The 12,700-nt window shown below is 35.5% G+C and overlaps 1 protein-coding gene and 1 long non-coding RNA gene across 3 annotated transcripts; both read right to left on the reverse strand.

Annotated features, from left to right (window-relative positions):
- Window positions 1-684: 684 nt before the first annotated feature.
- Window positions 685-10,740, reverse strand: LOC121811814 (adhesion G-protein coupled receptor F3-like). Of its 2 annotated transcripts, none has more exons than XM_042213332.1 (13): window positions 10,610-10,740; window positions 10,447-10,505; window positions 10,237-10,284; window positions 9,038-9,262; window positions 8,428-8,685; window positions 8,167-8,307; window positions 4,031-4,139; window positions 3,734-3,809; window positions 3,328-3,519; window positions 1,474-2,793; window positions 1,340-1,381; window positions 1,030-1,065; window positions 685-949 (listed from the first exon to the last, which is right to left on the reverse strand). In XM_042213332.1, exons 3-13 carry the CDS (start codon window positions 10,247-10,249, stop codon window positions 890-892), a joined length of 2,472 nt encoding a protein of 823 aa, XP_042069266.1. In that variant the 5' UTR covers window positions 10,250-10,284; window positions 10,447-10,505; window positions 10,610-10,740; the 3' UTR covers window positions 685-889. The 2 variants fall into 2 exon arrangements, with proteins under 2 accessions (XP_042069266.1, XP_042069265.1); XM_042213331.1 differs by having other exon boundaries at window positions 686-949; window positions 10,237-10,361.
- Window positions 10,741-11,125: 385 nt separating this feature from the next.
- On the reverse strand, window positions 11,126-12,295 carry LOC121812110. The gene is made up of 4 exons (XR_006052870.1): window positions 12,171-12,295; window positions 11,583-11,631; window positions 11,363-11,492; window positions 11,126-11,259 (listed from the first exon to the last, which is right to left on the reverse strand). It is a non-coding gene; the product is annotated as an uncharacterized LOC121812110 (long non-coding RNA).
- Window positions 12,296-12,700: the final 405 nt, after the last annotated feature.

Consider the following 12,700-nt stretch of genomic DNA (forward strand, 5'->3'; position numbering starts at 1 on the left):
TTGGAAGTCGACACTTCAATTGCATATTGATTGTTTGATTTAAAATCCACTGGGGTGGTGTATAGAGGCAAAATGACAAAAATTGAGTCCCTGTCCAAATTTACAACTAGTGCTATTTATAATTAGCTTGCATTAAAAATACAGGCTTGGTGTTTAAATGATTAGACATTTTTCAAACTTACTCAAACATCGTACTGAGTTAGTTGTATTAATATAATATCGTACTTTCCTTAAAGCAATTTGATTTTTTTCTTAACTTGCCTGTACCGTACAATGTATATAATAAGTAACTGGACAGAAAAACACCAACAGTATTAGGATTTAAATATATGAGCTATTTTCCAGCTAGTTACATCATTAAAATGTTGTTAATGTAAAGATCTACATTCCAATCATGTATTCAAGTCACAAAATATTATCATTTATGCGTTTAGACACTTTTTACTCTTGTACATTTTGAATGCGCTATTTTTTTTTTTTTTTTAACTTATAGTCTCCCTTCATGCACATGTTTTCGGTTGTGGCTGGTTAGATTTAGACGTCTCTACAACATTCAAACTAAAAGAAATGTTTTGCATGTTCACATCAAGTTTGGGAGAAAGCAGCTTTTATTCTGGATGTCCTTTTTTTTTTTTTTTTTTTTAAGATAAACAAGGAAGTTTGGATCAATGTACAGTATTATTAAAGCACATTTCATATGAATATGTATATTGAACAAAGAAAGACAGATAAGTGTAATAATTATTAAAACTTCTGATTTGTATTACTGCAAGTAAAACAAAATAAACAACAAAGAAACAGTCACATCAAAGAGTAAATGTAGCTCATGAATCAAATATATTGGATTTAAATGTAGTGTTTTGTGAGTATACATGTGTGCAGGTGTTGTTTAGGAATTTTTAGTTGTTGTTTCCAAATTTGTGGAGCTTTCGCTGATGGTTGGTGGAGCCTGCAGAACAGAGGAAACAGATGTGCGTCATTCATTATGAGTTACCACGGTTATTTACGAACAAGCTGTGGTTCACTTACTTTTTTCCTGAAAGAATTCAGCAGTGCTTCACGGGTCTGTGAAAATCAGAATAAAAACATTTGATGAAAAGATTTCCAAGGATATTTTTGATGACTGTTGATAATAATTTCATTACAATAATTGAAATAACACAGAATTAACCTGAGAACAACTACAACAATAATGACATTGATTCAGCTGTGGATTTTACATCATCCACTCCTGCCATTGGCTTCAAACTTTAAATATATTCAAATGTTATCACAGTGATACAGCAGCATCTAACTAAAACTAGGTAGGCCTCTTATCTCTAGAAGTAAATGACTTTACCATTCTGTCCCCCAGGCACGTGGTCAACAAAATAAACAAACCCTAGAAATGAAAAACAAGCATTTAAAAAAAAAAAGTAATACTTTTAGCAGAACAGATATTGAGTCTGATCAGTTTAATAATTGTGACCATACCTGGAATGCATTGAGCACAACAAAAGCGTAGTTCACAGCTAAAGTCACAGCTCCAGCTGTGAGGTCCATAATAAATGTTGCAAATCCAAAAATCCATGGCAAACCAAAGATTGGAGTCAGAAGAATAACTGATCTCAGGACAGTTTTGGCGGCCTGTATTTCTTTCTCATGAGACTTTTCTCTGCTCCTATGTTCCAAAAGCTTCATGATTACCACTATCATGGCAAACAAGTTGATGAAAACAATTATACCAACTGGGAGAATGAATGTATAGATGGTTCCTTTCAGAAGTCCAGAATAAACCAGCCAACATGTTTCCAAACTGAAATACGCGTCTTGAGCGCCGCCGTTGTTGGTGAGAAATGTGATGAAAACAATGAGAAAAGGACAAACGTAGCCCAGGATCAACGAGAACCTCAGATAGGTTTTCTTGCCCACTTTGTGAAACAGGAAAACTGCCTGATGAAGGAGCATGGTGCTCAGGCTCAACATCCAAAAGAACATGGCCAGGTAGCAGAAATGCTTCAGAAGAGCTGCAATTCTACACCAGATTTCTGAAATGATCTCTGGTTGAGCAGATGCCAGAAAACAGCAATCTGCCACCAGCAAACAAAGAGAAATGTTCACGTGGGCGGTGTGGCGCAAATGTAGAGTATTTGTCTTGACTACTTTGCTCCAGACGATCAGTTCTATCAGGAGGCTGATAACGAGTGACACCACTGATGCAGAAAGTCCAGCGTACGTTATCTCGGTCATGTAAGGGATTTCAATGGGATACCGAGACATCAGAATGGCAAATGAAGTCAGATGATTGCAAGTGCACTCGTCAGGTTTAGAAGCGCCCCCCCATACACATCCTTCATCTGTCCATTTGCTCTGGTTGTAGTTCCATGAGACACATTGCAGACTAACATGGCGACGCCTTGGTGTGAGCAATGGGAACTTTAGTGTAATCTGAAGGTTTTCTTCTCCACGTTGAGTGGTTGTTGACACAACAATGCTGTTGATGTTAAATGCTTCTGTTGTATTGGGCAAATAGTCCTGCAGGTATTTGAATCCAGCTGTTTTTACAGTGCCATTTCCTGAGCTTCTAACAGTGACTTCGGCATTGAACACCGTATTGGTGCATTCATCTTCGCTGCATGTGTCTATATGTATATTTTTTTGATTAGAATCATTACTTATGTTTGATATCGCAATTAAATCCTCAACTGACTGCAGATATTTCTCAGCCAGGGTTTTGTTGCTTTCAGGATTCGGATTATCCCATGAGTTTCCAAGAGACCCATCCAACAGATTACTAGATGAGGCCAGGAAATTCTGAAAAGAAAACAAAGTTTGAGTATAACTACGATGCTTAAAATGAATCATAAAAGACTGAACTAGTCAAACTTTAACACATGCAGCTTCTTATCTGCTTCCCTAGTTGGTCATTGATTGACCCTCGATTTCTTTGAGTAAACCACTGTCAACACTAATAACTTGAGGTGACTGTTGTTGTAATTTGGCGCTATATTAATATAATTGATTTGAATTGAATTGAACAATGGCTAAGGTGGTGACATGTTGCTTCCTGTGGCTTCTTCACAATAAAAGGGACAGGGTTATTCAGCACCTGAACTCTTTTAATATGAAGTAACAGCAGCAGGAAATTCTTGATTTGCATTAGCAATGAACTAATTGTAAATAGTAAAACTGTTAATGTATTCAAAAAAGTGAATAAATAGATTGGAAATTTGTTTCCTTGTAACTCTTAAATATTCCAACTTTACGTACAAGTATTTATACTTATTCATTTTAATATTTGTTAAAGAATTTAAATAATAATAAAAATAAAGCTTCTTTGATACTTACTTTAGTTGTGGTTACATTGTCTACTACTTTGACTAGTCTAACTAGTTTGCCACTCATGGTGCTGAGTACATCAACTGATGCATTCACATTGGCAAAAGTGTTAATACGCACTGAATTTTGAGTGACATTGTTAAGGTTAGAAAATATTGTTTCTGCATTTTTATGTAATGCCCCAAGTCCAGTGTCAGAAATCTGTAACAAGAGCACATATGAATTAGTCAAGCCTAATTGTATCAGCTACAGTGAGTTTGACAAAAAGATGAACAACTTTCCATTTTTCTGTTGCGTAAAAATCTTGTTACAGTTGGAGAATTTGTTGCTATATTAAGTTTGAGATTATTAAGTTACTTTCCCATCATATGGAAACAATTTCTTAACATCAATTATGAAACGTAAGCTTACTTACTATTGCATTTTGCAGTACGTTGTAGAGGTCTGAGTTCACACATCCTGACACCTCATCTTCCCATTGCTTATTTGAGCTGAAAATATGAATTTTAATATTGAATATCTTAATATCTTAAGTGTCACAAATAAATGTTCACTTATGAACTGGTCAAATGATGTTCCCAGTCACAAATGCAAACAATCATTGTTGGTGGACTCTTGGAGCCATTTCAATACAAAAAAATAAATAAAAATAGTCAAACAAATAACTGATACATTATTACATAATAAATATGATCAGCAGTTGGATTCTTACTTGCATTTCCTTGTTCTTTGCCCAGCAGAGTTTGTGCATTTTAAGACTGAAGTGAAATTAGCTTTGGTGTCTCCCCATACACCTTGAGCCGCACAGTACGGGTCACCATCTGTTTTGGCGAAGAAACTTTCATACATTAACTAGGACAATATCAAAAGTTAATTTAGAGAATGGTGAGTTCAAATCAATTCCTGTTGCAGAAATTATATCCTATAATGTCTCATAAAAATTTGGTCTCTCCAGAAACACTCTCTCATCTTTGAAGTAATCAATATAGCCTGCATTCATTCATGATTCTAAAACACTCTCCTATTTTTTATATAATAAGTATAAGAAGCAATTTAATACTTTACCCCATTTTATTTTACACTCTACATATCACTATTACTATATCTATTATTACAAACTACTACTGTCATGGTAAAAAGAAAGTGCACCCTCTTTCACTTCAAAGGTTTTATATATCACAACAATATAAAATAAATCCTCTGGACCTTAACAGATTCACAACTATTTAACTACAACCTCAGATACACAACATTTTTAATACATTTATATTCTGTGTCATTATTTATGTAACAAAATTTAAGTTACATGCAGAAGCACAGTGTCCACCCTCATTAAGTACACCCCATGATTCAGTAGCTTGTAGAACAACCTTTATTGTGGACAAACCTCTCCACGTTGGTCCTGTCTTTTCAAAGGACAGTGTTCCAGAAGTCCTGTGGTTTGTTCAGATGCAACTTTGCAAACCTAAGCCATGTTGTCAATTTGTTTTTAAAGAGAAGAGTTGACTCCTGACAGTCCTTCCAAACAAGTAACACTCATTCTGCCTTTTTGTAATTATATTGTGTTCAACATTAACATTTAACATGCTAACTGCGTCTGAGATGTAGCTCTTGGGTTTTTATGTAATTTGTCTGCACAGTCTGACCTTGGGTTGCTAGGATGTGCACTCCTGAGAAGATTTACGGCTGTCTTGAACATCTTCCACTTGTGAGTAATATTTCAGATTGCTGAATGATGGACGTTCACTTGTTTGGTCTTAGAACCCCACCCAGGATGGTGAGTAACAGTTGTTCCTTTAAGATCATTGTTGGTGTCTTTCTTATGTGTTAACACACTACTGAATGCTCCAGATCAGCAAACTGATCTGCTTTTACAGAGGTGCTCAAACTTACTGACTTACTTCCAAACTTACTCATGGCAGGGTACGCCGGTGATTAGGAAGTAGACCCAAAAGCAGGACACGGAGGAGGACAAAACTGTGGTAAACTATAAGCGAGCTGTTTATTGTGGCTGATGAAAACCAGGAACATGCAACAAGACATTATCAACAGTGGCAAGAACTAAAACTAAACCTAAACTGGGCGAGACTGGCAACTATGAATGAACTATGACACTATGACAAAACTGTGATACCTGACCTGAACATGATAGTGAGCATGATAGAAACTGTGAGGAAAAACCAAGAGTTAAAACAATGAACATGCCCTGAACACAATCATGCAAAACACCAGAAACACTGACATGACATGGGGGAAGTATAACAGATGACCTGGGCCCTATTTCAGGAAGCCGGTTTAGAAAACTCAGAGTGAAAAACGATACTCAGGGTTGAGTAACCCCGAACTGTCCAACTCGGAATATTCGGTTTCAGAAAGGCTGATAACAATTAGTTCAGTCAACGCGGAGTTGCTTTAACCCCAAGTTAAGCGCGCGCACGAGGATACATAAAGCCCTGATTAGTGGAGCACAGATTAAGCGAGTCACCATGGAGACGGAGGGAAAGAAGGCGCGGTCAATGTATTTTACAGCGCTTGAGGCCGAAATGCCGATAACATGCAAATTCCGCGGAAAAAAAGTAACACAGCCTCAGCTGCAAAAGAAAGGGAGCATGCATGGCAAAACATAGCCGACAGAGTCAATGCGTGAGTGTTAATTTAAACATTGATCTAGGGATTTCCACCCATTTAACACGTTATTTTATTATATTTTATTTTATTTTTTATTTATACATTTGATTTTGTGATGTGATGTGAGCACAGGTGCAACCCAACAGGCCCCAAACGTTCCTGGCAGCAAGTAAAAATGAAATATAAAAATATAGTCCAAACAGGTGAGGTGTAATTGTATTATGAGCCATAGTGCTTGGTCTGTTTGTCCGATGTAAATCAATTGCAGTTAGAGGCTACATTAATTTTCTTTCTGTAAGCACTTATTGAAATTATCTGAGCACATTACAAGTACATATTTGCTTACTCTGTATGCTCAAATGTGACCCGTTATAGCCAACAGAAAAAAAGCGGAGGCCCGAAAAACAGGTGGGGGTCCTCCACCACCACCACTCACAGAGGCTGAGCAGTTGGCTTCCACATTTGTGATAATGTTGGCAGCATCACATATGATCTTCACAGTGCAGAGAACACAAATTAGCATCCATTACTATAATGAAATAATTTGTTAGTTTGAAATGCTACAGGGAACTATGTACCTGTACATTAATGCTGTGGAAAGACTTCCTGTTCACATAGTCTCCTTCATTTACTGAAGGAGCAATGATTGGAATGTGAGTGCCATCTATACAGCCAATCACGCCTGGGAACCGTGAGAATAAATGTAAAATTTAAGTAGTAGTTCAAGTATCACCACATCATGAATTAAGTTTTGTTCATCCTGCTACCTGCAATTTTGTGGAATCCCTCTTTGATAAATCTTGTGGGTCTGTGACCGGGGAACACCACAAACGAGTACAGGAGACGTTTCAGTGCAACTGTAACATTCCTGACTGCCCGACAGACGGTAGCCTTGGAAACGTGCTCAGCGTCACCAATATTATACAGAAAGCTCCCGTTTGCAAAAAACCGAAGTGCAATACAAATAATATGTACAGAACTGAGAGCATGTCCGCGATGTGTCACATGAGCAATATTAGGCCTGAGGATGTTATTCAAATAAATTATAGATTGTGCTGAAAAACGGTAACGTTCACACAGGAAATCATCAGGAAATGATAAAATGTCCAAACGCGCTCTAATCACTCTCTCCCGGCGGAGAGCTCTGCGGAGAATTTGGGCTTCAACATCTACTGGCTCTTCAAGGAAGGGGCACGCCATGTCTGACACTTCCTACAGTCAGGTTTCTGACAAAGAGGCGGAGAAGGTCAGGGTTAGTTGAAGTAAACCTGCTAGGGGGCAGGTTAGCTTCACGGAGTGTGTCGTCATAGTAACTCACTCAGAATTAATCTAAACTCGCTTTGTGAAACCGAAAACCCAGAGTTTTCGTTAACTCAGGGTATACTTACTCAGAGTTTGCACTAAACCGGCTTCCTGAAATAGGGCCCTGACGATGACTAAACGGAAACACACGGACTAAATACACTCAACGGGTGATCAGGAGTAGAAAAATATGAGGGAACAGCTGACTAGAATGAACATAATGACGCCACAGTGGAAGTAAAACTAAAACAATGAACAAAAGTACCCTTCAAAGTAAAACAGGAAACATAATAAGACGCAGACATGACATGAGCTAAACAACATGAAACACAAGACAGACAACGACGTGGACATGGTGGACTGACGTGAAGAATGAACACTTTAGAAACATACAGAGGGAAAAGGGATACTGGAGATGAGGCAAGGACATAAGTAAGCACCTGAAGGGCGACAAGTGACACTTAACACAGGGGTTAAAACACAAGGGGAACTTAATCAACAAAATAACTAACATGGCAACCTAAAATGAGCTTTGGACAAATAAATGACAGCCAAACATAAACAATGAATATCAAAATACCAAAAAACTCAAAACACTGAGCCATACGGCTACAAATATCACTTCTTTTTATTTCTATTTCTTTTAATTTAATTGTAATTAATTATGAATACATTTTTGGGCATTTAAAATGGCAAATCTTTTGACTGTCCTTATTAAGGTAAGTAATTATTTATAAATATTTTAGTTGGTTTATCTTAAAATATCAGCAACTTCAGACAACTTTAGTGAAGTGGCACTTTTTGAATAAAACGAAATCAGATTTAAAAAAATTCATTTATTTCTGCCAAAGACAAGAACTTTGTTGTAAGATTTTTAAGCTATGTGTTTAATTCTTATTACAAAATGCAATAACTTACCGCCAATGATGTTGAAGGGCACCGAAGCACTTTTAATTTGCCCTTTTCTGTTTTTAAATATACATGATGCTGTAGTTTGATTGTTGTTGTTTACACCACAGTTGATAATTTTTTGAGCCGAATAAATTTGTGTTTTGTCAGCTGCAAGAATGATACATTCATGTCATAGATTTTCATAACAGTTCTTGCAAAATAACTATTTTGAAATAAAATTATTTGGCAAATAAGAAAAGAAAAGAAAAGAAAAGGAAATATCCATACCTGAAGTTGCTGAATAATCTTTGAGGCCGTCACCATTCCATGAGACAATATAAGGTTCAGTGCTATTATTTATCTCACACTGGGCTGCTACTTGGAGAACATCAGTTTTAGTTTTGCAGCGTGGAAATGATGGCACAGTGAAAACAGCAATGTCTGGCAATAGAGCTACATCCAGTACATTACTGCCTTTGTGTAATATGTTGATTGTACTGTCATTGCCAAACTTTTTGGTTTGTTTGTAGAGACACAAGTATGTTCCTAGAAAAAAAAAAACGTGGTTAAAGCTGGTACAAGTAGGAATTAGATTTAATCCAGATAGTGATACTGAGTTTTTCAGCTCATAGTGCCAAACTAGTTAACCATTTAAAGCCTGAAACATTCCCAGAAAAAAAGTGAATGAAATATTTATTTAACATTCTGACATAAAGAAAAAAAAGAAAGAAAGAAATATCAAATTGCATATACAAGTTTTAATTTGTATACAGTCGAGAGTAAAGAAAATCTTATTTCTTTATTTTTAATAGCTTAAATGTATTTTACAATTTATTTAGTTTTTTTCTGGGTTTACACTAATTATATAAAAGTCTCACATACATACAAACAAACATACCTTTCCAGAGTTCTGTCACTTCATTAAGCTGGATTTGACTCTCTGTTTTTGATAATGTTGTGACAGTTGAAACTGTTCCATTAGTTATGTCATATTGCCCATTGATGTTTGTTATACTCCACTGTGGTGTAGTTCCAAGGTCCTCCGTTGCTTTGCAAGTGATGATTTTGTTAGTGTCCCCATAAGAGACCGGCATGTTGTCTGGCATTATTAAGCGGACAACACCTACAGAGAACAAACAAATGATAATCAGTTGCCATGGAAACCACATACATCTAGATGGTATGGCATATGGAAATACTGCCACCTTGCGGCCAGTCATTGAAACTTGAAAACCTTTACAGTTCCATGAACACCATAGGTTGAATAGCACTGCAGCTGCAGATAAACCATCTGTTTTAGAGGAAGGTCCAGAGGAGGTTGGAGATAGTTACCATCACGGGCTCATCCGGCCAGGATGAGACTGAACAGTCAGTACTCACTTGCAGGTTTTTTGTTTTATTGAATAATGAGCAAAGGAAAGACACACATGGACTGCTATCTCTCAGCTGCCGCTCCATGTGGGAGTGAAGAAAGAGTGAGCTGTAGGTGAGTGCAGTCCTTATATAACGGGTGACAAGTGAGTGCAATTAATGGAAAGCGCCACACCCAATCAAAGGTGAAGAAAATAAAAAAGGTGCATCCGGTGAAGTGAATGTGCTAAAAGAGCCTTTACAACACCACCTTTAGAGCACATTATTATAAACTAAAACAAGATGCATGAGGTTCAGAGAGATTTTTGTCTCTCACTCATATTTTCTTGATCTTTATCAGAGTAATATGACTGCATCCAAAGCATTGTTGACCTCAGGTTATCATTTTATAATAGAAACAAAGAAATAAAATTGGGATTTTAGTGGGCAGCAATTTGTCAACGATTGAAAGGTTATTTAGCTGAACTGTTCCTTTAAATAAGAGCGTTAATAACAATTTACACAGTGAAAAACGTATTTATAATATGCATAAAATTTCATGGTAGTCCCTCCAGTAGCTGTCGAGATATTTCAGTCTGATATGTTGGTGGAGAGTGATACTCAAGGAGCGCTAAAATGATATTTAAAACACAATCTAACAGAATTTATATAAAATTTAAGAAAAAAAAAAAACAACTTCCGTCCAGGTTGGAATTAACTGCGCCCTCCACAGGTAGTTTACATTACCTGCAGTCTCCATATCAAGCGAGGCTGACAGATTTCGGCTGATGGCTTCTGAAATGTTAATCAGAGTTTGTGAATTGACAGTGGAAGCGACGCTCATTGTAAAATCTATGAAGAGGCTTCCGAGCCTTCAATAAAAAACAAAGACAGATTTTAGTCACATATCTAAAATAAATTTAATAAAACATTTAATTTGTGATTGCACGAATATACCTGAATCCTATAATGTTTAAAAAGTCAAATCCCCTCAGAGTGCTGTACGCTGTTTTCATCTAAGAGGTAACAAAGGATGGAAAAAAAGAGTTAATAATAGTATTCTTTATTTATTATTGCGGTGATAAAGACATTATATATTTTTTAAATGACTGTTTATTACCTGTTTCATCAAGTCATTTCTGCAGTTTATATAGTCCGTGGTTTCTGTGCCTTTCAGACACTTTTCATATTTGTTTGCCTGTGCAATTTTCAAAGATCCTGTAATGGTAACTGTGAGCAAGAAAATGTCAGTATGTATGTATATGTGTGTATGTATATGTGTCTATGTATGTATGTATGTATGTATATGTTTGTATATATATATATATTTATATATATATATATATTTATATATATATACTATATTATACACATAATATATATATATACACACATATACACACATATATATATATATATATATATATATACACACACACATATATATATATATATATATATATATACATATATATACATATATATATATATATATATATATATATATGATAATATATATATATATATATATATATATATATATATATATATATATATACATACATACACATATATATATATACACATATATATATATACACACATACACATATATACACATATATATATAGACACATTTTGCATCTGCACTTTTATCCAAAGTGCATGTTGCATTGCCACAACATTTTGGATTAGACTGACAGAAAGTATCGCTCCATCTGTGGTCTGGTTTGCAGTGACATAACTTCTCGCCTGTACCATTTGTGCACACTTATAAGGACAAGAGTTATGCAGGGTTAGAGTTGGAGGTTATAAAAGTATTTTCTTCAGAAATCACAGCAAGGTGTATGTGGAAGATTGGAAATTAGTTTACCTGTTGTCATTACAGGTGCTTCAACAAATGTATTTTTATACGTAAAATTCTTCAGTATGCTCGTGATATTTGCAATTGCACTTTTGTCTATTATCAGTTTGGCATAAAGCATTTGGGTTGAGGTATCAGCCTGTGAAAGAAAAGTGTTTCCATTTTTTTTTAATTTCATGATACAGTTGATATTTAAGATCAAAATGTTTAATTGATGTAATCAACAAACCTGGCAGAAATTTATGCCCAAGATGTAAAGAAATAAAAAGGTCCACATCCTGTTTTTGGAAAAATAAATGATATTTTTAAAAAGTATTTGGCAAACAATAGCATTTATTAAGTATAAATACTATAATTAAAATGTTGCACTTCCATGCAACACCAGCAAAAAAAATCTGCCTTTGCAGAGCTTAAAATGGCGATATCAGAATCAGAATACTTAACTTATCCCAGAGGAAACTTTGTGGTCACAATTGCTCCAAGACAGCAAGGACAGTAGTGAAAATTACCAACATTAAAAAATACAATATATTAAAAGCTAGCTCTAATAAAATTACTCTAACATATAAAAATCCTGATGTATTACACAAAAGAAATATAAAATAAGTTGAAATTGAGGTGCCCGTCTTATACTGACTGCCAGGGTTCATACTTCCAAAATTCTAATACCTCTTGAGCCATAGCCATCCACAATTCAGGATCAAATTTCAAATACATATTTAAGAAATTCCAAGTTTCTTAAAAACACTATTTTCAGCCAAATTATTTTTAAATGGTCACATTGAGGAAAATCATAAATACTTAAATTTTTACTAACCTGGTGTACAGGATGGTAGAAGGACCCATTAGAGCCCCAAAATGATGAAGGTGCACCAGGTATCCCTACTGCTGCTCACAAGGAAATGGTCAACAGAAGACTGAAGTATTTTTTAACGTGACAGCAGTAGATGACCTGTAGAGGTTACTGCAGATAGACATGCAAAGTAAAAAGGCTGTCATGTACCACTAATTTGACTATCAAAAACAGAGACTGAATGGTGTTTGTGTGTAATATGGTTTTCATTTTTGAAACTATGTGTACAGAAAGTGCAGTGTCACCTGAATAACTCCACACTACAGCAAAAGTGAAGTTTATTTATTAGATATGAGGCATAGTTTTTATGATGTCTTATATGAAAAGGAGAGTTTTTATATCACTGATGTTTGCCTTCAAACAGTATTATATTGTTTATTCAGTGTTCAACTTGGTGCTTCAGAGTAACTTAAGCATGTGTTAATGTGAGGTTTATATACATGCTTTTGACTGTAAGTGGGAATTTGTTTGGGTTTCTTGGAGTATTTCGTCTT

This window comes from Haplochromis burtoni, unplaced genomic scaffold, assembly GCF_018398535.1.
Source record: "Haplochromis burtoni strain Fernald_Lab_line unplaced genomic scaffold, NCSU_Asbu1 Contig_435, whole genome shotgun sequence".
NCBI classification, from domain to species: domain Eukaryota; kingdom Metazoa; phylum Chordata; class Actinopteri; order Cichliformes; family Cichlidae; genus Haplochromis; species Haplochromis burtoni.

Excerpts from the sequence above, each read along its gene's own strand:
- LOC121811814 (XM_042213331.1), bottom strand. Across the intron at positions 4,140-8,166 it reads GCCCTTCAACATCATTGGCG|ATGGTGACCCGTACTGTGCG; the intron begins GTAAGTTATTGC and ends TCGCCAAAACAG. Across the intron at positions 950-1,029 it reads TGAATTCTTTCAGGAAAAAA|GCTCCACCAACCATCAGCGA; the intron begins GTAAGTGAACCA and ends TCTGTTCTGCAG.